Source organism: Homalodisca vitripennis, chromosome 1 (genome assembly GCF_021130785.1).
Source record: "Homalodisca vitripennis isolate AUS2020 chromosome 1, UT_GWSS_2.1, whole genome shotgun sequence".
In the NCBI taxonomy this organism is placed as follows: Eukaryota; Metazoa; Arthropoda; class Insecta; order Hemiptera; family Cicadellidae; genus Homalodisca; species Homalodisca vitripennis.
Genome location: NC_060207.1, coordinates 83,490,381 through 83,517,925, shown reverse-complemented (window position 1 = coordinate 83,517,925; position 27,545 = coordinate 83,490,381). Strand labels below are relative to the sequence as shown.

Genomic DNA, 27,545 nt, shown 5'->3' with positions numbered 1-27,545 from the left:
AGCACGTCATGTACCCTTGCTTTTGATTTTATTATTGTAGATACCCAACATGAGTACAATTTATATTCGAGCTACGATACTTTACACATAAGATCTCTAGGATTTTACCTTTAAAAGTTTTCATATATTTAAAATTAGCCACGAACAGATTTAACAAAACTGGACGCATGTTTAGCGCAGTATCCTCTCATCACTTGATAACAAAAGCATATTTCGAAGAGTTGAAAATTGGTTTTTAACTCCATCTTTACTATCTTTACATTGAAATTGAAAATTGTGAACATCTGTCCATTAGAAGTCAATCTGTGGAATATCATTTGTACGCTATGGGGTAAGCGCGAAACCTACCACGTTGCCCGAAGTCTTACTTGATTTTAGTCTTGTGTACTTTTAAATTGCAAGCTTTGTGATTAAAAACAAAGCATTACATCAAAATAAAACATTCAAAACCATATGATAATATTTTTATTACGGTTGGTATGACAACAAAACTCAAAAATATTATTATGCAGTTATGTTTACAAAATAGTAAATGTGCTATTAGTAAAATTCGTAAATACATCTCACACCAACTAAGGTAAATGGAATTAAGTTAGAGACTCTTATAGAAATAAAATAAACGCATAATAATGTATAGAAATTTTCTTTAGTACAAAAGTGCCTTTGGGAATACTATCCACAAAAACTTGGGACCGGCAGATTTGGTGTTAATAACGTGTTACAGGATTTTTGCCCGATACACTGGCTCAAGCGGTTAGCTAAATACTTGCCGCTGGATGTCAGAGTAACGCTGGTGAAGAGTCTAGTTTGCCTCACCTCAATTAATTACTGTGAGTTAGTAATCTAGTAGACTACATTACTGTTGACCTTTCTAGTAAAATTCAGTTTGCCGTAGAATTATTGTATTCGGTTCATCTTCAATTTACGACTTGATAATCATATCTCTTTATGTTGAGCAATTATCTGTGTTAGACTCCAAAGAACTTTGAGATCTTCATCTACTTAATCTATTGCATGGAATAATTCATTGTAGCTTTTTAAGCTTTTAGTCTTAAAAACTTTGTTTTCATGTCTGATATTGTGCACGCAGAACTTGTAGAACGCATTTTTATTATCAATTCCAATTTATAGCAAGTAAATCTTTCAGGGTATCCACATGTAATTTGTGTAACTCTCTCCCAGATATCATACATATTGATAAACGTGATCGTTTTGATGTTGAAGTTAGAGCCTTTCTGGTGTGTGCTCAGCGGGGGTAATGGCTAGTGGTTCTTGTGGTGGCATTTGGAATAACTGCGTGTATGTTGAGTGAATAGACAATGAAAGCTGGCACGAATATGAGTTACTAATTGTCTATATGTAGTAAGAAAAAGCATTTTAAGTTTTTTGTGTATTATTAATTTAAAATTTTATTTAAAATGTGTAATCTTAAGCATAATTTAAATTTATTATTTAATGTCATTTTATTTTTACTTGTACAAGCAAAATAAATTTTGCAGTAGGAATCATTGTACTTTATTATTTGTATTTGCGTTTAGAGGTGCAGTAACAGAGTGCTTATAACAAAGGTATTTTGTATTTCCTTTCTATTGTACGTAAAAATATTAGCGTTTAATAATTATTGTAATTGAACACATCAGTTTCAGTACAACTTATTTTAAATTAACTTCCTCCAGCTGTCTCCGAGTGGAGCGATGAACGCTTCATAGTGCCCCCAAGTGTCATGGAGCTCTGCGGGAAGCAGAGCAGGAACAGTATATGTGTATTGCGGAAAAGGTAGATAGAACACAATGTAGATTGTATTGAGTTTCAATTTAATGTGTGCCATTTTAATGTGAGCAAATTCGATGTGTGATAACACAGGTACTCTAATTCATTGTTTGCTAAAAACGTATGAACTATCTGTAGTCTTCCAAAATATGGGGGCAGTTATAGAAGGTGTTTTAGGCAAAATATGAATACCGCTACATTTTTATTTTATTTTCATATTCATAATAAAATATTTTAAAACAATTAAAATACTTTATGTTATATTACTCACGAGTCATGCCATTATAAGCCTGTGTGAATGAGGTCCGCGCACCTTAACATACATAGGTTTACGTATATCAATATATGTCGTTCTAAGTAAGTTGCGTTAAAATTTAACTTGATTATTTCTGTGTTTGGACATATTATAAAGCAAATAATTCAGAAACAGTAATTTCTACTTTTTATTTCGTTTACAACGGAAAAAGTAATAATCTATGGCTCTTTTCAACCAAACTGCAACTTTGAACATTCTTAACTCGGAAATCTGTGATCTGATTAAGACCAAATTTGTATAAAAGATAGTTAAAAGTAAACTAATTTGATTATATAATTTTAGTATTTTTGAATCATGATGATAAAAGTTGTTATCAAATCACCATTTTTACTTTTATTTTTGACAGGGCGGTTTAAACTTTTTTGGCATGGGTCTCATTATGAAGTCTTAAATTCATTATCTCGTGCGTCTAATTTCTTAAACCAATATTAACCTGAGCAGTATCAGAGGAGGAATAACCTACGGGTCTTTGATGTGGATGAAAAAGGAAAAGACACCAACGATCTGGTGAGAAGTATTTGCCGTGAATAGCTGGATTTGACACTCTCTGACACCACTTTCTGCAGGACTCAAGAGTGGGGAAGCAGCTGAAGCCAGCCACTGATCGGAAGCGACACTACCGACCTATCATAGCGAGATTCGTCAGCTATCAGAACCGACGGTTGGCGTTAAATGCCAAGAAAAAACTAAAAGGATCTAGCATTACCACTCGTGAGTACCGAACGGCCCGATGACCAAAACCTCTTCTTGAAAACAACAGAGAAGTCCGGCCTGAAGAACACTTGAATCCTGGGCAGCCTAGTGCTATACGTTGACGTTGGTGGAAACCGTGGAGTGGTCTCATTACCGAAAGACGGCTTCTACATGAGATCGATCAGATAAGAAGGCATTGTACTTTTGCATATGCTAGATTGTCATATTTTATATTTTAAAATCTATTATTTTATATTTTCAATTCTCTTGTTTTATTTTAGTCAGATTTACATTAAATTTTATATAAATGATTATCATATGGTATAAGCACCATATTTTTCAGGGTATATAATTCAGCAAGGCCCAATTAACTTCATTGTTTTATTTACAATAAAGTTTGTTAATAATTAAATTATTTAAGATGTTAAATTATTTTTTAAGATTCATTCACCTGATAATACTGTTACAGGTCAGTTACGAGTTACGTTCAGTTTCAGCTCATATTATCTGTCTGAAATCATTACATTTATTTATTCAGTTTTATTATTTATGATTATTATTTATTTAGTTACTTCTTTGTTTGAAGGTTATTTTTGACGATGAAAGGATTGTGAAGGAAACAGGATTTTTCCGGACATTTGCCATCGTTCAGTAAAACAAGATTTAGAATGTAGTGTTACTGATTTCTTGTTTCACTGAACGATGGCAAATATCCGGAAAATCATGTTTAGTTACTTGCTTTAATTTTCATCTTATATTACACAATTGTATATCCAAATATCTTCTATTTTCATAAACAGCTTATTTGTACATAACTAACCTTGTGTTGGTAGGTATGTACGTATGTAGAACGAAATAAACTTCGGATATAACATTAACAGAGTTTCATGTTTATTTCAGCAGCAATTAAAACATCTAGTAGAGTCGTAAATTTAATTACTATCTTTTTTTAAAAAACGCATACCTTTAATTCCATCATATTAGCTTGTATGTAAGTACTTAGTATTCATTATGTTTATAAGATTTGTATTTATATGAAGGAAGTTCTCTCTCCACAGTAGTAAAATATTTCTGAATTAGGATCTTAATATGTTTCTTGTGTTTCATATTTATTATTTTATTTTATCATTACTAATTCGTAGTGTAATGTTTTAACGTACACACGATTAATAAAGGGTTGCCATTTTCTTTTTTAAATCGCCTCAGCGTCAGCTATTCCAGCTTCGAAGTGCACTGGTTTTTTTTATTGTCAAAGGACATGATTGAACCTCCACGGGATTTGAACCCGTGAGCTCTCGCTTAGAGAGCCGAGACTATAACCATTAGTCTACGGAGGAGGACAAGTCATTTACTTAATATTATCTGTTAGAATGTTTTTTTGTTTGGCCCTCAGGGAGAATTAGACTTGAATGTTAAGAAAACAATTATTGTCATATGATATACCCATGTGTGTGCGTGCGCATGTGTGTATATGTATAAGCACATGTATTTTATATTTGCCGCTTTGTGATCGATTGCTATTTTTATGTGATTGGAAGTTGCCATGTGGAATGTAACTACATAGTAAGTACATAGGGAGTTACGGTTAAGATAGTTTTGTTTATTTATTAAACTTTTGTTTACTTTTCTACATTATTCATTGGTTTGTTTTAAGTTTAATTTATTTGTATGCATTATTATCACATTTATTTTTATCATCACCGGGAACGAGATTTGTGTTTTTAACCTATTGCCATCGTACTTCTGAGCAAAACAAAAAATTTTTTTATATTAAAATGACAAATAAAGAATTTTAGAACATTCAAAGTGGAACTACTTTTCTTGCAATATTTGTGTGTTTTCAGGTTGCGTTTCTTAATGGTTTCAATAATGGATGGAGGCATTCATGATCAGACCATTTTGAATTTTATTTTTTGCTGATAGGTAAACCTCGAGGGATGTTGTTCGTTATGTCGCCACCAGCTAGGGCTACTGAAGGAGATGCCACAGCCCGTGCTGATGGCCGGAGGCACTTGTGTCAGGCAGTTACGAACTTTTATTCTTAGAAAATCTAAATTAACAGAAACGTCTTTTATTAGAGTCAAGTTTCCCTGATTTCAATATTATTGTTATTTTACGTAGCCAAAGATGGCGTAACGGCTGACGTCAGCAGCAACCAAAAGGAGGTTGACTTACGATCAGACCATTTTTATGACGCCTGTCGAACAATGAAATATTACAACGCGAGAGAAAAGTAGTTCCACTTTTATTATTCCTATTCTTACATTCGTTATTTGTCATTTCCATCCATTGAAACCTTATATTGTTTTGTTCAGGAGGATGATAGCAATAAGTTAATAACGTGAAACTCGTATTCCCGGTCGGCCGTTACTTCACTATTATTATATATGTTTTATGTTAAATTGTCTTTAGTTTCTTGATTACATATGTATTGAAGAATATGGATGAGTGCGGTATGAATCAGTTAGCCGTATGCGACTTGTTTCTCAATCGGTCCCAGCGTGTTCCCATCATGACTGACCTACGTATGGGTTCCTGACACTCTTACCCGTGGTGAACATGTGTAAATTACTTTTGAACTTGATTTAGGACTGGATAGCCTGTACACACAAAAAGGTAAGGTCATGCGTATAAAGGCACATATCTTGATGTTGCCCATGGTGCACGACATGATCAGCATCCGCCACTGACATGACATTCGGTCAGTGGCAGTCAGCGGGAGTATAGTGAGGTTCCAAGATCAAAACAGGTTTGTCAGGTTGGTTTTGTCGTAGTTATCGTGTCCGAGTAAGTTGCAATTGAAATCCCCCATTATAGTAACACGACGATGCCATAAAATTGATGAGGGGTAGTTTACATTCTTTATGAAACAGAGCCCTGCTCTATAACAAACAGTGACATGAACATTTGCTCCCTTAAAGTAATATCTAAAAATGTGAATTCTAATAATGTCCTAGTCTGGAGTAGTCAGAGGAGAAAATTACAGAAGCCATATGATGGGAGTTTACGTAAATTGTTAATTCCCCTCCCGCTTTAGGAGTGCAATCATTTCTACGTTGTAGCCATTGAGCCCAACACTATTGACAATATGGGGCTTGAGCCATGTTGGCTACAAACCTCCAAATATCATAATTACGAGTATACAATAAATGTGAACGTTTAGATAGATGGATGTATACATGTTTACATTACACAAATATTACTAAATTAAGTGAGTTTTAATTTTATTTCAAGACTAATTAAAATGTCTATTTACTCTTTAAAATTGAGGTAGAATCCTTATATACTGGTATTTATATGTCGCATTTAATTTAACCACATAATACATTTGTAGTTTCTACTTTAAAATATTTCTAAATAGACTTAAAAAATTAGTATACAGTGTTAGTAGTGTATTACAGCAAAATTACCTAAATTATATTGTAGTTAGCACCAAAGATGAACAAAAATTGAATGATGCATTACGGATATTAATTCAAAAAATATTGTTCAAATAAAACAAAACAATACATGTATGTAAATTGTTTTGTTTAAAGTATAATATCCACCCATAGTAGACACAATATTAACTTTCTCATTTATTTTATTTGTTACATTCAGTGTATAATTAGATAGTGCACTATATTTTTCACCTAGTACTAAAGATGGCGCCAATTATATACTCAAACCATTTAATAATAAATAAGGAATATTTTTGAAACGTATGAAAACACATAATGAACAAACTACTAATAAACGCAAGTAAAGTATTAGAAATAGGCTTTCCTGACATTTAAGCAAAACATATTTACAGCGGTTGAGGAGAAAACAAGAGTCTAATAGACACTAAATATATGTCATCCAAGAGTAAAACTAACTATGTGTAACTACATTTATGATAACATGTGACCACCTGCCCATTGCAAAGGTCTTACGAAATAATCCACCAGTTACAAAGTGCAACTTTTTATGGCCGAAAAAACTTCCGAGTTTAATGAGCTTGTATTGTAGTTGTGAATGATTACAATACTAATCAGATATAAATTAATATTATTCCTAAGTACAGTGCTGGCCAAATTATTAGACTAAAGCATATTTTTTTGTTTTTTTTCCTCAATTTTTACTAAATAAATTTTTAATTTCATGTTGGTATATGTTAAAGTATATACCCTCATTCGTGTGTTACTTTAGAATAGTATGAGCAGAAAATTTGGTAATTTTATGTTGGTGGGTGGCAAACTGCCTGTTTTGTTTATCATCTGCCTTTACAAATCTACCAGCTCCATAACCAAAATCAGGTTACAGTTAATTTTTCATATGGTTAACATGTTTTAGGTTCAGTAGATCTTTCTATTAGTGTGTTCTGTTATTATTAAAGTAAGTTTAAGGTCATTTGTGAGTGTATGAAAACTACTTTTTTACTTTCTTATTGGCTCTTTATAAAACTATCAGGATATGGGTAAAAAGGCGGACCTTTCACCAAGGAAATGTGCTGTGGCCAAGGTTCTTTTGGAAGAACAACATTACACACAAACTGAAATAGCACACTGACTAAATATTTCACAGAAGTCAGTTAGTAGGATTAAGAAAACACTTGATATCAGTGGTATTTATAAATCCAGCTGTATCGGAAAATGTGGCCGGAAGAAAGCGTTAAGTCCAAGGATGGCCAGAAAGTTGAAAAACATGACACTAGTCAATAGAAAAATGACCAGCAAGGTTCTTAGTGACCAGTTAAGAGATTATGGCACAAATGCTTCGCCCAGGACCATCAGAAGAACCTTGAATGAACAAGGTCTTCGCGCATGCAGGCCTACAAAAAAAAAAATCAAAAAATAACACCAGCAATGGCTAAGAAGAGATTGGAATGGGTCAAAGGGATTCAGTTCTCTCCTGAATCCTGAGGGTACTGTACCTTGTTCCAATCATCATCAGTGAACTGAATGCCTTTGGCCCATTCCAATCTCTTCTTAGCCATTGCCGGTGTAATTTTTTCTTTTTGTAGGCCTGCATGCTCGAAGACCTTGTCCATTCAATGTTCTTCTGATGGTCCTGGGCGAAACATTTGTGCCATAATCTCTTAACTGGTCACTAAGAACCTTGCTGGTCATTTTTCTATTGACTAGTGTCATGTTTTTCAACTTTCTGGCCATCCTTGGACTTAACGCTTTCTTCCGGCCACATTTTCCGATACGGCTGGATTTATAAATACCATTGATATCAAGTGTTTTCTTGATGCTACTAACTGACTTCTGTGAAATATTAGTCAGTGTGCTATTTCAGTTTGTGTGTAATGTTGTTCTTCCAAAAGATCCTTGGCCACAGCACATTTCCTTGATGAAAGGTCCTCTTTTTACCTATTTCTTAATAATTTTATAAATAGCCAATAAGGAAGTAAAAAAATGGTTTCATACACTCACAAATGACCTTAAACTTACTTTAATAATAACAGAACACACTAATAGAAAGATCTACTGAACCTAAAACATGTTAACCACATGAAAAATTAACTGTAACCTGATTGTGGTTATGGAGCTGGTAGATTTGTAAAGTCAGATGATAAACAAAAGAGGCAGTGTTGTCACCCGCCAACATAAAATTACCAAATTTTCTGCTAATACTATCCTGAAGTAACACACGAATGAGGGTATATACTTTAACATATACCTACATGAAATTAAAAATTTATTTAGTAAAAATTGAGAATAAAAAACACAAAAATGTGCTTTAGTCTAATAATTTGGCCAGCACTGTAGAGGATAAAGAAATAGTCAATAATTCTCTATTCATTTTAAGAACATGTTGTACAATTGAATTGTGTCAATGTACAATAAAATATATAACTAAAATAACCTAGTACCTAAGATTATAACTTACTTAAGATTATAAGGTACTTAAGATTATAACTAATATTCTAGAAATATATATTGTTTTGAATAAAAATATAATTGTGTTTTGGTTATTTCTACAACTAATACATGGCTAATCCTGTCAAGTATTCTTTAAAATTGTTCTTGAATATTTCATGATTTCTCTCCCTCTTGATTTCATCAGGTATATTCTTTAAAAATGTATTTCCTGCAATTATTGTTTACTTAAAATAATCCAGTTGGTGATTAGAAAAACTATATTCATTTCTATGTGTAGTGTTACATGAATGAGTAGATTTTGTTGAATTTTTGGTCGGTTACGTTTTACAAACATTATTAATTATTAAAAAATATTAAATTTTAATAGTCCATAAGCAAAAATTATACAAAAACGTTCTTTAACAGACTAGAAAATTAAGTTTCAAAATTATTCTAACTGCTTTTTTTTGGACTTTTAAAATTTCCTACAGATTTTCAATTTATTGTTGTTGCTCCATATACACAAATCCCATAAGATATATGTGATTAGATGTGATAATGAAATATTAGTTTTATTAGTATCTATTAGTAGAGCTTCCACACTACCCAAACGTGACAGCTTTCTATCGAAAATAAGCCAGAGTTTATATTATTTACTACAGAATCGATATGGTCATCCTTTAACAAACTACTATAATGTAGATACCTACAGTCATAAAATTGTTATTTGGTCAAGTGTTTCAATTAGATTCCTATTAATGTCAACATTTAACTACACCGTTTGTTTGTTTTGTTTAGTTTTTGAAATTTACAATCTTTGCTTTTTCATAATTTAAGGTTATAGGATAATAACGTGAACAGAGAAGAAAAGCATACTTTATTATATCAGGTTTACAAGTGTTGTGCATACTTCCAATGGTAGAAACTAACACAACAAGCCATAAAGACATCACAAAAGAGTAGGGATGATTGCTTAGAAAAATAAATTTGAGCTGAAATCTAATGAACTTTGGTGATGATATTGATAAACAAATAACTTTAACACAAGGGTACAACTCCTTGACTGTTTTGCTACTCACATCTGAAAAAAATAAATGGTATGGGTTTTAATGATGTTATTATTAAATACCTTTTCACTATTTCATGAGAAATTATTTGTCATAAAGAGGTTATCGTAAATATTTATTTTATTTTCATAGCTTTTATGTCTAGTATTTCCAGATTATCTATGTTCAGTTCAGAAGACTGACGACAAAAAGTTAACTCTTTTGGCTGGTTCCCTTCTCAAAGAAAACTGAAAATGAATGAAGGGAGACATCAGTTTCTGAGGGTGGAAAAGCCTGCCTACACACTTCACTCAAACGCACTGGAGAGGATTATAGCTCGAGGTACTTATTTTCTTGTTTAAAAGTTGTTTGGGTGAGTGGTGATGGGGTATGTACAAAAATAGTGATGGCGAGATCATTGATCCCTCTAGTGGCGCCACAGCTTGGACGATCTGGTGGGGTGAATATGCTGAGAAAAAAGGGCTATGCACTTTCGTAGAAAATACGTTATCGTTTAGATAACAAAAGAATAAGAAAATCGTTATTGTGTAGCACAGCAAGGAAATAAGTTATTACACATTACTTTTTTTTGCTTTCTTTGATGAAAATTCTGTAATACTGTCGTCAAAGTTTATGTCATACAGCATTTTTGTTGCGTAGAATATAGTCAGAAGTTAATTTTCCAGATTGTAGGCTATTTTGATGCAGCTGCTTGTAGACCCAGACCAAGTGGACTACCTGTAAATTTGCCACTGCACATGGCATTTAACTCAATTCTGTCATCCCAAATCTTAAAGGAATCTTCATAGGGTAACTAAGCCATCTTAATACCTTACACACTTGTAGTGTTCAAGTCATAATTATCTTTCACCATTGTACTGTAATTGTGTAAAACAAGGAGGTGTCTACCAAACAGATTCTAACTTATTTTTACTGTGTTGTACCCAAACTGTTTATTTAGCATAAGTAGTTTATGGAAGATTTCTGGGGAGCTAAGCCCTCTATATTTAGCCACCAACGATGATCACTATTCCCTTAATATGGAGGCCACGTGCTCAACAACCGACAAACAACTAACAGCCTGAAGTTGTTTTGGTGGCAAGAGATTGCGTTGTTATGTTAACGTACCAAAAATTACTTATATAGCAGGGTTATGTATAAGTAGCCATTAAATACGAGAGTCACGATGACAGTTTTGAGATATATGAAGAGTGTTTTTCCAGAGAAATACCAAAACGTTTGTTGTGTTCAAAGTAAACCCCTCCAGCGTCAATGCACTTTACAAATGGGATTTTCCACTGTTTGAATGCACCCAGCCACCCAATCTTTGGAACGGAGTCAAAATTTCTACGAATCTCATCATCAATTCTGGCTTCTGAAGAAAATCAACGACCACACAAATGTTTCTTCAGATAGAATAACCAGATGTCGCATTTAGCGAGGTCAGGTCAGGTGAATAGAGGGTGGTTTTCATTTTGATGCCATTTTCAGCTGGTCATGGAGTTATTCTTAAAAAGAATTTTAAAAGCTGTCACTCAAGAAAATGTTGATCGGTTGTGTATTATGATCCAAGAAGACAAGACACTGCAGTTATTTAATGATTGAATTTATCTTGCATAACTTTCTTGAAGTAAAAGGAAGTTGTTTCTAGATTGGTACTTCACGATTTGACAGATGAGCAAAGAGCTTGTGGGAATCAGCTAGTAGACATTCCAACTATTTAATAATGGTGGTCATTGGATTATTTTCAAAAGTATTACTGGTAATAAAACTTCAAATCACTTATGCCTCTTCTCACACTGCTACAAAAACCTTGGAGTTTTGAGCAAAAAATGGCATCAAAACAATGGAACATCAACCGATCTCACTATGTGCGGCTTTTGGTTATTCATTCTGAAGAAAAATTGGAACTTTCGTTGCACATTTCTTCGGAAGCTGAAATTGACATTGAGATTCATAAATATTTTGACTTCATTCCAAAAATGTAGTGGCTGGGTGCTTTCAACGAGTGGAAATCCAATTTGTAAAGTGCATTGACGCTGGAGAGGTTTACTTTGAACAGAACTTATGTTTTGGTAAGTCTAGCATAAATACTCTTTGTATAAGTTGCTCCACATTTAGTTTATAGAAGTAATATTTAATAATAAATAACCTAAACATAGTGGTAGGATAGAATTTCTTGAATAATAGTGTGAATATTAATAAAATAAAATTATAAGACGTTAAAATAAAATAAGAATTTTACAAATGCAGCCAATACGTTATATTTTGTAACTATGAAGTACATACTACGTATAATTTATATGTAGATAATTTAATCACAATAGTTGATTATGGATTGATATTGCTGTTATTATGTCTAGCCTTGGGCCAAAATATGCGGAACGAGACTGCCGTCAAACCACTATTACCACTAGTTAATTCAGAGGCTCACATTTGTTGTTCCGATGTCAATGTTACTACAGCAAGTGTAGCCTTTGGCCGATGGGCTATACCAAAATTGGTAAGAATAATCGTCACTGGATTAAATCAAAAGGACTTTTATAAATAACTTTGCAATGAATTAGGAATCAGTTTTGGGTGTGAAATTCATAAAAGGAACAAAACTATGACATAACGAACAGTAATAAGAGAAGAGAACATTGCTAACAATGATGGAATGTGAAGAAGAATACAGTTTCATTGAACTGTTATCTATAATATACTTCATATAACATCCAAAAGTTTAGGGCGCTTTTATCTTTTAACATAATCTAGTTAGCACAGCTGAATGTGATCACATAATAAGTTAAATACCAATCATTTAAAGTCTGAATTTTTGAAAAATTCTAACTTTACACTGATTATGACTACGAGGCGTGTTCAGAAAGTAAGTACAGTTACAATAAACAAGTAACCCCATTTTTTCAACTCAATTTTATTTCTACATGAAAGTCCAAACCTTAAACTATTTTTTGACATAGTTTCCACCGATGTTCAAACACTTGTCGTAACAGGTGATCAATTTGTCTACACCTTCATTGTGGAATGTTCCCGCCAACGAATCGTCACGACTCCATGGCAGTTTTCACTTCATCGTTGATTTCAAAGCGCTGGCTGCGTAGCTCGCGCTTCATGTGCAGGGAACAAGTGGTAGTCAGACGGTGCCAAGTCCGGGCTGTAGGGCGGGTGATCGAACTGCTCCCAACGAAATTGCCTAATAAATGTTTAGGTGTCACCAGCGGTATGGGGCCAAGCATTGTCATGGAGCAACACAATTCCGTTACCAAGCATTCCTCTCCGTTTGTTTTGAATTACCCGCCTAGTTTTCTACAAGGTTCTACAAGGTTTCACAATACCTTTCCGTATTAATGGTGTCACCTCTTAGGAGAAAATCAATCAGCAAAACACCTTTCCAGTCCCAAAAGACAGTGCACATGAATTTTTGTGCAGACATTGTCAACTTGAATTTTTGTTCCTTCGGGGATTGCGTGTGTCGCCACTCCATTAACTGCTGTTTGGATTCCAGCGTGACATAACGGATCCAAGTTTCATCAATGTAACAATTTTGTTTAAAAACTCCTCACCATCATCACTGTACAGTGTGGGAAAAGTTAAAGCAGTTCCAAGTCTCCTGGTTATGTGCATGTCAGTGAGCATTTTTGGAACTCATCGGGAACACAGCTTACGATAACCTAAGCGGTCTGTAACAGTTTCATACAAAAGAGTGCGTGAAATTTTTTGGAAATTGTCAGATAGCAATGTCATAGTGAAAGGTGAAATGCCTAAATATGTGTAATAATGAATTATCCATCAAATGAAGATGATTGTAAGCATCTCATATATTCTTAGTTCATGCCAACTGATCTATAAAAAAGGCCGAACAGTGGATGTGACGAGATTGTTTTTGACATTTGGATTTGAGAGCTAATACGAGGCATGTTCAGAAAGTAGGTACCGTTTTAACGCAAGGGCTGTTCTCTTGGATTTTTTCGTCAACTGCCCTTACGAGATCATCGGTGACAAGGCCAACCGTTCCGATTCTCATCATACACATTTGTTCAACCACCATTGAACATTCTAACTCACTTTCTAAACATTCTTTCACTCATCACGTCTTCCCTGTAAACATTTCGGAGTTGACAATAAATTTCAGTCGGTTCCATTCCTTGCGTTCAAATATCTTATTACTGAACGAATCTCACAATCGGCGATATCACTAAAATTGCCTTAAACATTTTAAACGTTCAGAGAAAACTGAAAACACAGTATACAACAACTAAAATGGCATGAGTCGATAGCCAGTGAACAAGGACGACTAGTGCGCATGCGCGGAAACACCGATTGCAGCGCTACGGCAGCAGTAGAATGAAACGGTACTTACTTTCTGAATATGCCTCGTATTAGCTCTCAAATCTACATGTCAAAAACAATCTCGTCACATCCACTTTTCGGCCTGTTTTATATATCAGTTGGCCTGAACTAAGAATATAGGAGTTGCTTACACTCATCTTCATTTTATGGATAATTCATTATTACACATATTTGGGCATTTCACCTTTCACCTTCATTAAAGTGCCTGGTGAAACAGTAAGCTCTCAGTTAATCCATGGAATTTCTGGTAAAAAAATAAATTAAAGAATAAGTTTATTTAAAAACTAGCAGTTACCCGCAGCTTCGCACAAAATTTTCTGTTGAAAAACTGGACAATATATCTATGTATTCTTTTTCTATGACATAATAAACAGTCTAGAGATAGTCGATAGTCACTCAAAGCTATTCCAATCTCCTGATCCAATTGAGATTTAAGTTTAAAGAACAGAGGTTTGGGATCCTTCCATGATAATTTATTGAAGTTCTTCGATGGCTTCAGTAACAATAAGAGTTAGCCTTTTTATCCCAATGACGAAAGTCTATCGTACAACTAAAATGTTGCTGCGGTCAATATGGGTCTGTTCTGGTCATTTAAATTCACCCCCGGTTTAATCTATTTACAATTCCACAATTGATTTATGCTGTTGCACTAACCAAAACAATGGTCTCATACTCGTATTTTGGTTTCGGAATCTAAATTAGGTTAAATTTTGATGATTAAGTGATTTTGATATTTTTACCGATCACTAAATATGTATTAGGGGTATATGCTTCAAGTATTAGGGCAATGTTATCTCTATTTGCTTTTCAATAACTACAGTAAAAAGGCCATACACAATGTTAAAGGAACTAACCAGATTAGATTACGTTATGTGCAAAACTTCACAGCTTTATACAATAAGGTAGTTGTTATAACAGCGTATAAATAGCATTTCTATTGTATTAGATGGATTATTGATCATTGGCGCAATCTAAATTTAAAATAAAATAACTTCGTATTTGCAATCTGCATTACACTGCTGATTAAGCACTTTACAATCATTTAATATTTACTAAAATTTAAATGTAAACACATGTTTCTGCCTCTTTGATGAACATCAGCTAAAAGTGTTAACAGCTGTTAAGTATCAGTTCAATTTATATTACGTGTCGTACCGCAATCTGCCGGGTCCAATGTAAAACACTCCAATATCATAACATTTGAATGTAAACAAACTAATTTTTCAATTTGAATTCGACTTTATTTGGTGTAATGAATGTGTTATGGGTGGTAAAAAGCACTCTAAGTGTTAATTCAGACTAAAAGCTACACCTGTTCCAAATTTCAGCACAATCCGTATAGCAGTTTCAGCATGATTCGAGGACAAACCTCCAAACATCTAAACATCCAAACATCCAAATATCCAAACATTCAAACTTTCCCATTTATATTATTAGTCGGATGCATTTATAATATTAGTGGGAAGAATGAATTTATTTAAAAAAATCTATATCAAATAAAATATTCAATTTATCTACTTTGTTAAAATACTCTGACTTATTGAAAGCAATAAAAATAATAAAATGGTAAACTGCTAACCAGTATAAGTACCAAATATGAGTCTTATATTTTTATAATTTCACATTTTACTGTTTAAAAATATACAATGATGAAAAAGTCCATTCTTTGTTAAACTGATTTTAGAAAACAGAACTACTGAGCTCTGACCCTTTGATATCGAAAAACGCCATCAACTCTTTACTTGACATGGTCCATGACCCAGAAAAAGCCGTGGAAGCTATAAGACTGCAAGTTATACCTAGGTACGTGTTTTAGCTTGAAGTTGTACAGTAAAACTTGCGAAGTTTATATGTTATCTATTCTATTCTGTACAAGGAGTACGCACTTTCTGCTCATAACAGGATGAGTGAACACACCACACATGGCAAATCTACTCATTGCACTGTGTTTGTTTTCTATAAGCAGACTACAATTAATTGTAGGATTATGATAATTTTTGAAACAAACCATTATTATAATTTTTTCAGATTTGCAGTTACCTTGCACAATTTAAAAAAATACTGTAATGTTGACAATTTTATTTTCATCCAAAATTCACGTAAAATAGCATATATGTAGCAAATGTAGAAAAATATCAAACTTGGGAAATGGCCAATATAGATTGATTACTCTTGGCCTCCATACGAGATCATTCAGTAAAAAATCATAAATCTGTAAGTTAGCATTATAATCATCGGCATAAAAGACGAACTTTGGCAGAAGTCTTCATTTCTATTTTAGTACCTTGGTTCAGAATGGAATACACTTAGGCTCCAAAGGTCATCTGGTAAGAAATTATGTAATTCTAAATCACCCATATAATCTTTGAGATACATGGAACATTGGAAGAAACTCGCATCTCTGCTTTTTATTTTGTTTTCTTGTTTCAGAATGTATTACACTAGGTCTCTTAACTGAGATCATCTGGTAAGATCTCGAAACGTTCTAAATCATCCTTAGGTTCCTTGAGGTAATTGATGAATATTTGGAGAAATGGCATCTTTGCTATCTAATGTTAACTGATTGCTTCAGGATGGAATATATACGTGGCCTCCAAACGGTGGTTCTAAATTAAATAAATTTTTAATTTTTTTAGAATTCTTGTTGAGGTAAGTGACAATGGTTAGAAGAAAACTCCATCTCTTCATTATATTTTACTTCCTTGCTTCCGAATGGATTACACTTTCCATCCAAATGGATGTTCATCAAGTAAGAAATCAAACTCTGAACCATCTTTAGAATCCTTGAGATAAGTGATGCTCGTTAGAAGAAACCTGCATCTCTTCACTCTGTTATTTCCTTCCACATGGAATGCACTTGTCCTCCAAATGGTAGTCTTCCGATATGACATAATAAATTTCTAAATAATTCTTAGACTTCTTAGGGTAAGTGATGAAAATTAGGAAAAAAAATGTTCTCTGCACTCTGTTTGTTGTCTTGCTTCAAGATGAAATCTACTTGGCCTCACAATGGAGCCATCCAATAAGAAACCATAAAACTCTAAAGCCCCCTTAGAATCCTTGAGGTAAGTGGTGAATACTAGAAGAAATACCATTCCAATGTTGCTTTAATATTGAATACATTTGGCCTCTAAATGGAGGTCATGTGGTAAGAATTCTTAAAACAATACTTTTTTCTTAAACAAAGGCCATCCATTCAGAGCACGCTGCGGTTGTTATGGCCAGGCAAATTTACTGTAAATATTGTAGATGTGTTTGTTCTTCACTTTAAGATAGTTATCACTATCAGGGAAATGCATCTGTTGTTTTTTATAGGATGCTTTGTATATATAATTAGGAACAATTATAAAGGTTGTTTATTTACACATTATAACTGTTATTTAGAGATTTTATATACATATTTGATATCAATTGTAAGCTGTTACACTCTAGATGTGCCTCTTGTGGTTTTAAAATACATTCAACGATAGGGCTCTGCTCCAAGGGCTTTCAAAGTTTTGATGTTAATCTTAAGTGACTATTTTTGTCTAGTTTAAGACAGATTCTTACTACAACACACGTTGCTCAGGCAGTTATTTTCAATCTACTAACCAACTTATATCAGCTTTTTTATGGTTTAGACTCATAGCTATAAAATTAAATTACACAAAATTTTAGTAAAATTTACTGAATAATCATTGACTTTGTTATGGCACAAAAATTATAAGCCAATCAATAAAACACGATGATAAATTCACCAAACAACATGACAACATAGCTGCAGTACAAAAAAGTCAAAGTATGTACCTTAAGTTCAGGACCAATTAAAGAAGCACAAATCTAACTGTTTTGTACCACTACAAAACAGGTATACAGACCTGTACAATCCATAGTACGCACACACAAAGAGGTGTGTATTGACTGGGGAAAAAAATCACTAGCACATCTCATGCCAGAAAGACTAGAAAGACCCCATCCCCCCATGGGGGAACTTTTTAATGGTTTGAAGAGTTCACTGCTCAACGCACATTACCTGGAGTGAACAACTTAGCAGCTATGCAGTTGTTCCAACTAGAGAATCAAAGCATTAGATCTTCTAAGGGAGAAATCTCAGTGCCCACAAAAGAGTTGGAACCTGGAAAGTGGGTTGCTAAGAGGAGGCTGATAATGTGTATGTAACCTTCTGTAAAGGAACTCTCTGCAATCTTTGCAATGAAGAGGATTAAATCCATTGGTACCTCTATCGCTTTGAAAGCCGCATATCACGCTCTGTTCGAATCACATGTTCGATATGGAATAACTCTGTGGGGAAGTTCATCTGCCGGCAACCTTCATCGTGTCCTGGTATTACAGAAGCGGGTTATGCGGATCATGGCAGGACTACAGCCACAAGAATCTTGTAGAGAGGCTTTTAAATCTTTTGAGATACTCACAGTAGTGTCCATATACATCATCGAGGTAATCACCCACGCCTCAAGAGAAAGATTACCAAGGGTTGGTGACGTCAACAGCTACACAACAAGACGGGCAAATGATATATCCCTTCCAGCGCATAGAACAACCCTTTACACCAAGAAGCCTTCCTATAGCGGTGCAAGACTCTTTAACATGCTTCCAGAAAACTTCAAAACATGTGACTCTAAAACTCTGAAGAAAAGACTGCACAGCCTGTTGATAAACTCTACAATTTATAGTTTGAATGAGTTTTTTAATTCTGTTAATGCTATTATTTAAGACATGTATGTGTATGTATATGCATTCATATATTTTCTCCTCATATATATTTTATTTTACAGAAATGTTAGTTGATATCAAATTTTAAAGATATTTTCTCTTTGCATTTATAATAGTTTTAAACTAGTTTACCTACTTCTTGATGACATCAATTTTTACTGCATGTGTTGACTCTGTAACCATTCTTGATGAATGTGTGTGAATAAAGATATTATTGAATTGAATTGAAAAATGGGTTGCTAAGAGGAGGCTGATAATGTGTATGTAACCTTCTGTAAAGGAACTATCAGATTTCCTCAAGGGACTAGTAGGATTGATTTATATTGTCTCTTTTAAGGGCTTCCTGCAGTCTGAACATTTTGGAAGTCAATACTATCCTGTAGAAGTCTCTCTGTGTACTCCATTTGGAACATGAAGTTCTTTATTGTAATCAATCAGATAAAGCTTTATATTCAGCCCACTTTAGCATATGCTATTTTATCTTGGGTAGTATAGTAAGGAAATAAAACCAACTCAGGAAATTATAGAAGTTAATCGTCCAGTGAATCGGCTGATGCAATACATAAGAGTAGAAAGATATGAAAATAGATAAATATTAGAGGACAGGAAAGAAACCAGTCAGTTCAGCTCAGCCTGATCAGATGTAATAAAAAGACAATAATTAGAACAGGCAGTGTGCTCATAAAAATATCTCTTGAAGGAAAAGAAGGTGGCTGTGAATGTCCTTTGAGGACGCACTGACTTAGCATATGTGTAGGAAGGAGTATGTAGATCCTGACACTTTCCACCATCTACCTATCTTCAAGTGTCAAAACTAATCCAAGATATGAGATAAGTATACATGTAAATTAATGAATAAACAAAAATTTGGTATGAACACACTAAAATCAATAACACAATTGATTGCTGTCAAACAATAGTTATTGTATAAGTTATTCATACAATTTGGTGTCATGAACAGGACACTTGTATGACACCAAATTAAATTTATAACTCATATGAACATCATGTGTTGTCAAGAATGACTCTAGCATGTCCACCACCACCTTGATAATTTATTGATTTACAAGCATGTTTTAGGTTTTTTGACATCTGAAAAAGGACATATACCAGTAATGTTGACAAAACATAATGTTTCAGTTTTTAACACATAAACAAACTGTTAAAAAAGAACAATTTTAAAAAGCCCTTTAAACAATGTTTTATAAATGATTGCAAGTTTATTTATTTGAAACATGCAGGTTATCTTGCAAACCATTGAGAATAAGTTGTAATATATTGTAAAAATAACAAAAATGCTGTTTTAACTTTGTAAATAAAATCAAAATTTTTGAAAATCTACCCATTTTTATGGGTTTAATCTAAATATATTTACGCAGAAATGCTGATAAATTACTTAGACTAGCTGCTTTCTACTCTTTTAATACTCCTAAATATGTATTCAAACATAATAAAAGGCCTCTATATGACATTTTACAAGAAGTGAATATTTATACAAGTTACAGTACACCATAACACAAGTAAACAGCAACACCATAAAACTGCCATAGAAAGACCCACATCATTGAAATAAATTTATCAGCAATATAAATAAATAAATTTATCATTCAAATAAATTTCTCTTATTTTACTGGTGTAGTTTACAAACACAATACAGAACTAATGTATGAAAAGACACAGTAATATAACACTATTTACAATTATTATGATTACAAAACCCTAATGTCAGAACATGTTGCACTATTTTGACAAATTACTGTACTTAATGTTCACGTAATAAAGACATTTTGATTTTGATTATTGTTTCTCCACAATTTTGTACGAATTAGGCCGATTTGATTGATTTTACAATGTACAGGCTATGTATTGCACTTTAATATCCATACACAGATGTATGCATATGAAAAGATTATTTTTGTAAATATAAAATATTTAGCATGAATTTCATGTCAAACCAACCTTTATGAATAATTTCAAAGAGAGAAAATTGATCAAATGCTAAATATATTATGATTAAACTTAGCAATTTTTAAGGGGAAGATTATACTACATGAATAGTATGTTAACGGATCCTGTATTTTCCGAGTCCAGGTTAGTGAGGCTGATGGTATGTGAGGATGCGTATGTGAGGCAGCGTGTGCTGATGTTATTAGAAGTGCTGGCGATGCAGCCACACGGGAAAATGGCAATCGTCACCCACAAGACTATCATGAGTAACTTATCTGACCTGTTATCTGACACAGATGTGAATGTACGAATCAGTGCTGCTAAAACATCTCTAGCACTGGCATCTTGGTACTTCGGTGAGTCTATTATTATGACTTCAAAATAATATAGATAAATAATGGGTTTATAATTTTTTCTAGCAATGTTCAAGAACACATTGACCAATACATGATCAATCAATAAACCGAAGTCATCAGTTTGAGATCTGAAAAATGTGTATTGTATTTTACTGCTGATCTATAATCTGAAAGCTTAAAGTTAATGAATCCTACAAAAGAGGACAAAAATGTCTAAAATTATAAATGATACATACTGTAATACTAATACTAATTACTAATTTTAGGTGTTGACGAAATGATCAAAAAGCAATTCATAATTACCACTATTAATCGGCTGAATATTGAAAAAGATGATCGCATCGTAGTAAGTTATAATGATTAAATTTGTTATTAAGAGGTGTTACTTAATAAGTTCATGTGTGGTCAAATCCAGAGTTAATCTATTAACTTATTAAGAAATGGTTTCATAATGGGCAGAATGATCCCAAATTCTGCATCACGGAACCGTTCTATGACAAGTATTATGATATTCTATTATTGCTTTTCAATATTATCATACATTCATATAATAATATTAACGTATCAAGATGAAATATAAATATATCTGAAAAGTAGTTTAAAATAAAATATAGTGTTATTTTACACATGATGTGTTATTCCTACTTTTATTAAATATATATAACAGCATGGTCATAAAAGGGTGTCATAAATTTCTGTGGTTGATAGTATTGATTTCAAACAAAAGACATATAAAATAGGTTGTGCGTCATTTTGTATTTTTTATAAAACATTATGTCTAGAACTAGTAAAGCTACAGATACCAAACTCTGCACATAGGTTTTGGCAAATAAGAGGGAATCTCAAAATAATGATTATGTTATTTGATCTTTAATATTAACAAAATGGCGTCTGTTGAAAATTTGTATTTAAAATCAAATGACAAAAAATTGGCATAGTTAAAAAGTGTATAGATATCATACCAACTAATTTATAAATTTTATTATAATTCCAACAGTACTTTTTACAATGAGATCTGTCAACACATACACGAGCTTGACCACTTTTAAGGTAAGCTTACACAAGGCAGGAACAAGAAACATGTCACAACAGCTGATACCTATCAGCTGAGAATAATGTTTGTTGACAGTACTCAAAATAAAACAAATAATAATAAACTTAAACTACTTATTACTGTATGATTGCAGCGGCTTATTCAGGGGACCTTGAGGACTCTCTCGTCAGACTGTTTGAAAAGAATAAAATAATCCTGGTGGTCGTGGCATGCCCCAGCACTGGCTCTCAGAACTAACAAAACTAATTCCTTAGACCTCATTACAATTTCTCCATATAAATTATTTATCTCCTGTGTTATTAATACAATCAAAGCTACTGTTCACATAAAGAAAGAAAGTGTTCATAACACTTTTTGTATTGTTTATTGAATATTTTGTTTATATAGATTCAAAGTTCTTAAAGTTGAAAGCCCTCCCATTATACCATTTAAACAGTGGTATCAGTTCTTTCATAGTTGTTACAGCTGAAGGAATTTTTATTGATTCACAATTGACAGAGAATCCTGCTGGAGACATTGGAGTTGATGTTGGATCAGGATATGGAGGCTAAGAGAGTTGCACTAAATAATGGCGGGATGAAGCTGGCCATGATGATGGAAAACCCAGTAGCAATAATTCGAGCGAAGGCAGTGGCTGTGATTGGTCAGATGGCCAGACATCCGGACGGCAAACAAAAGTTACAACAACATAGGTCGGACATCCTGGCCAGACTCACCAAGCTGCTCAAGGACCAGGTGCATACCTATACTTATCTATAGTATGAGCCCTATTTCCAACATAAGAATTATTACCAAATCCAAAACATTTGTTCAGTATGCAAGTATTTTTGTGGTTAATCCATGGTTTTTTGGTAGATTTTGTTTAAATCAAATCCTCTAGATCACAAAATTCTGTGATCCAAATATGAGCTTATGCAATATAATACAGGCTTGTGAACACAACAACTACCATAAGTTCTGTCTGATTCAAACTAAACTTGGTACAGAGATATACCTACACTTGTCTTGGGTAAATTCGTTAGTCAGTATCAACCAACAAAAGGTTTCAAACTAGTTGCATCTGTGAAAAATTGTTTTTAACTACATTACAATTAGAAATAAATTAACATGTGTCTTAAAAATTATGAGTTATTTAAAACAAAACTTTTATCCATTATGGTTTTAAATTACACCCGTTTTAAGTTTTGAAAAGGAATCCCAGTTATTGTGTTATGGAAAAGAGTTATGTACAAAGTGTTTAAAAGTACTGTATAAGTAATATACATATACATAAATTTTAACTCATTAAAACTAAACTTATTTCAATAAAACTTAACCCTGCACATGGCAAAATCCTGACATCGGACATTTTAGTTATATTCTCCAATAAACTATCCAATATTAGTTTTATTTTAGTTATCCAATATCGAGTCTTTTAACACTGCCTATGTTTTTTTTACTAGTTTGTATTATGCTCAAAATGTATCAGTATTGATACTAATGGAAAGAGAATTGTTTACTTTACTTCCTGATAATTTCTATGCTCCATTACATATTGTAATCTCGGAAGTATTCTTCACGTTCTCGCATACTGCGTAGGCTGTGACGAATGAGCTAGTCCACACCATTGTTTTTATTCTACCAATCAGATGTTGTTGTTTCTTATTTACGAAGAGTAATGTATGTTTGTAATGTTGTTATAACATGTGTCGACAATGGATCGTAAGTTTCAAAATCGTTTTAGTGATATTTGAGAACTTTTATATATTTAGTCACACTTATTTTGTATTATTATAAGCTAAAAGTCAAATTACTTGAACAGAATTAGTTACAAGACTGAATAATCCAGAATGAACATTTAACAAGTTTTACTTTTTGGGAAAGTTGCAATTTTGACAATTTGTACTTGTATTTTCCTTATATGTCACCATAATATGTAAAAGTTTAACCCTTTTATTTTTTTTTATTTTGCTCACATTAATTACCCTATCTTTTGTAACTAATCATAACTTCTATACAAATCAAAGTTTTGAAGCATGCAGTAACTACATTTAAAATAGGCTACATATACTGGGTGCTTCAAAAAATTGTATACACACTTTGAACTTCCATAGAAAATTTATTTACCGTTCTACAAAGTAAAATTTCAGGAAATTAGAAAGCTTAAAGTCCAATGTAAATGAAACGTAAATAACAAATGTTAATACTGTTCAAATTGGTGACCTGCAGCATCAACACAATTCCGAGTACGAGTCACCACTGATTCTGTACATCGTATCAAAACGTCCAATGAGATTTCTCTACACACAGCTTGAATCTCATTCCAAAGAATGTCTAGGTTACGTGGTTTACGTTTGTACACCTCATTTTTTACCGTGCCCCATAAGAAGAAATCCAGTGGTGTAAGGTCTGGAGAGCGTGCTGGAAACTCGATTGGCCCCCTGCGTCCTATTCACTGGCCCGGCAAATTTTGATCCATGTAAGCTCGTACGTCCCTGTGATAGTGCGGCGGGGCACCATCTTGTTGAAAATAAAAATTATCATTACCGTATAATGCACGAATGGCAGGAAATAGGGAATCAGCAAGCATTGTTAGGTAATTAATACCAGTTACACCGTATAATGCACGAATGGCAGGAAATATGGAATCAGCAAGCATTGTTAGGTAATTAATACCAGTTACAGTACCTTCAAATCGAAAAGGTCCAATGAGTCCACTTGAAGACAAACCGCACCACACATTTACACCAGGCAAATTTACAGCTTTTTCAATTGTAATGTGAGGATTGTCTTCAGCCCAGTAAACACAATTGTGCCTATTGACAGTTCCATTAAGTTTGAATTGGGCTTCATCCGACCAAATGATGCTACCCATAAATTCCGGTTCACGTATCACCATCTCCTGAACCCATTCACAAAATTGCAACCTTCGATTTGGATCGTCGTCACTTAGCTGTTGCACCAACCTTGGAATGTAAGCATGATACATGCCTCTCTTCAGAATGCGTAGCACGCTGCTAGCACTTACATCACTTTCACGTGCCCCTTGCCTTGAAGATTTGTTAGGAGAGCGTTGAAACAGTTCCAAGACTGCCGTTGAAGACTCATCACTTGTAGCTGTTCGAGGTCGACCTGAATGACCTTTATGCACATCACACACTGTTCCATGAACTTCGAATTTGTCTCGTATACGTGTAATTGTTAATCTTGAAGGTGGTTCTGTATCATAATCCCTTCTCCATTGTCTTTGAACTTCATTTACATTCTCAAACTTCCAGTACCACTTAATAACCGGCTTACGTTCTTCAAAACTCAAACGTACGTCCGCCATGTTGATATTACAAATTCCAACTAACAATATAACATAAATGGACGATTATCCTGCCACCCGGCGAAGAAATATAACATTAGCTTTGTAGAGCGGGAAAACTACGATAGTTTAAAGTGTGTACACATTTTTTTGAAGCACCTGGTATATTTATTATTTATAAGGAAAATGTTCCTTGAACATTCCTGAATAAAATGGTGCAAAATATAATTATTTTATATCATATATATGATATTAAATAAATATACAACAAAGTCTAAGGTGCAAAAAACACTACCACTAAGAGGAATTTGACCACCAGTTCTAGAATAAAACGTACTTGAGGTAAGTTTAATAGCCAGTATCAATCTAAAAAAAGTTTTAAAATGATAGTCATTCATATTTATGCAAAATATTTATCTAAACTATTCCATAACATCAACTAAAAATTTACATTTTCAAACAATTTAGGTAATAACGTATTTTCTATATCTTTTACGATTTCAGAATGACAGCCATTCACAGCCTTGAAAAGGAATGGTTATATGTAAGGTATTAGTCATTGTAAGGAAAAATAGAAAATAGTTTTGGAATTATTTTTGGGTTATTTAGAAGAACTATTGTTCCTACAGTTTTTTTAATATCTTGTAAAGATTCCAGACGGTTGTCATTTATGTTTTGAGAACTATATGATAATGCAGAAGCAATACAAATGAATATATTTACAAAAGTAATTTCTAACTAATTGCGTCCAAACCAAGTCTACAATTTTATAAACCACTGATATACTTACGAGTAAATATTGACCTTAGTTTAATGAAATTGTGTTTCCCTTATGTGAAAGAATGCTAATGTAGTTTCATTGTCCGACCAGAACGTAGATGTCAAGACACAGGCAGCTGGAGCCTTGATGTTCGCTCTATGTACGACAGAGGCCAAGCTACATTGTCTCACTTTGGCTACACTGTCTCACTTGCTCGACTGCGCCCAAATGTTCCGTGCCCCTGGGCTGCAGATGAACTCCATCAAGGCTCTTACCAGCCTAGCCGAATCACCAAAGGGGCAGATCACATTGCGGCGGAACATCCACAGAGTCCAGGATATCAGGCCCGCTGACGAAATAGTCAAGAGACACAAGGATATATTGCTCACAGTCATTAATAGAGTCATATAACACTTCTTTTTAATATGTGAATATAATGTGAATCTGCAAATGGTGAAGAAAAATGTTTAAATTGTATCATAGCATTGAATTGTTATCAACAGTGCTAGTATAAAATCATCATACATCATATCGTTTATGCTATCAAATTACAGTTTTTGTACACATTCCAAAATTAAAAATCTAACTTTACAATATTAGAGTAAATTTTATGTGATAATGACAAATTAGTCATAGTATTTTAGGCTATTCAATAGATACTTTATCTTCAAAGTTATGTAGTGTTTTCTTTCATATAATGAGGGGAATATTATACAAACAATGTGAATCCTAGTTGCAATAACCTTTATGGTATGAGTACTATATAAGGATTTTACACAAGTGTTAAATATATCATTTTAACTAATTCCAGTGATAGTAAGTTACAAAAATAACCCGAGTGAAATACTACAACGGTGTAAAAAGTTATTGTATAAAATTATCAATGGAGATATTTTTCTCAATGGGCATATGTAAAATATAATATATAAGATAAGAAGTGTATTATACAGGAAATGGTAAGTAATATTTTTTGTTTGAACTGTAAGAGGAGATTCACCTTTAGAACAGTATTTCATAATAAAATTATATAATTAAAAAAACAACTTGCAATAACATCAATCAGATAACTCTACAGCAGTTACTGGTTTAAAGACTCAAGAATTAATTGGTTAATGATACGTAGGTATAAATTTACTTTTTTAAATTCAAAACATTATTTATATTAGTTATTTATGTCTATGTGATGAAAAAATCCACTTGTGCTGTAGGCATAACAATTTTTTATTAACTCAAAAACTTATTAAAATGTTATCAGATTTATCAAAAATTTTTAATATAAATATCAAATAATCAAATTTACAATAATAAGAAATATGTAAAGTAAATTTTTTTGTTTTCCAAGTATACAAACAAAAAATGTAATAAAATGAACATTTTTTATGTTTAACTCTTTTATCATCGTATACATATGTAACTTGAA

At 33.1% G+C, this 27,545-nt stretch overlaps 1 protein-coding gene across 6 annotated transcripts; it reads left to right on the top strand.

The window, feature by feature from the left end:
* The first annotated feature begins 497 nt into the window (after window positions 1–497).
* LOC124365850 (radial spoke head 14 homolog) lies at window positions 498–26,801 on the top strand. Of its 6 annotated transcripts, none has more exons than XM_046821931.1 (9): window positions 531–577; window positions 725–830; window positions 9,844–9,995; window positions 12,017–12,156; window positions 15,691–15,809; window positions 20,811–21,022; window positions 21,289–21,368; window positions 22,575–22,811; window positions 26,237–26,801. In XM_046821931.1, exons 3-9 carry the CDS (start codon window positions 9,908–9,910, stop codon window positions 26,534–26,536), a joined length of 1,176 nt encoding a protein of 391 aa, XP_046677887.1. In that variant the 5' UTR covers window positions 531–577; window positions 725–830; window positions 9,844–9,907; the 3' UTR covers window positions 26,537–26,801. The 6 variants fall into 6 exon arrangements, with proteins under 6 accessions (XP_046677905.1, XP_046677877.1, XP_046677923.1 ...); XM_046821940.1 differs by having other exon boundaries at window positions 542–577; window positions 9,829–9,995; XM_046821949.1 differs by lacking the exon at window positions 725–830 and having other exon boundaries at window positions 498–577.
* Window positions 26,802–27,545: the final 744 nt, after the last annotated feature.

Coding starts and splice junctions, on each gene's coding strand:
- LOC124365850 (XM_046821949.1), top strand. CDS start 9,908: ATGAATGAAGGGAGACATCAGTTTCTGAGGGTGGAAAAGCCTGCCTAC. Junction 9,996..12,016: donor GGAGAGGATTATAGCTCGAG/GTACTTATTTTC, acceptor TATTATGTCTAG/CCTTGGGCCAAAATATGCGG. Junction 21,023..21,288: donor ACTGGCATCTTGGTACTTCG/GTGAGTCTATTA, acceptor TACTAATTTTAG/GTGTTGACGAAATGATCAAA.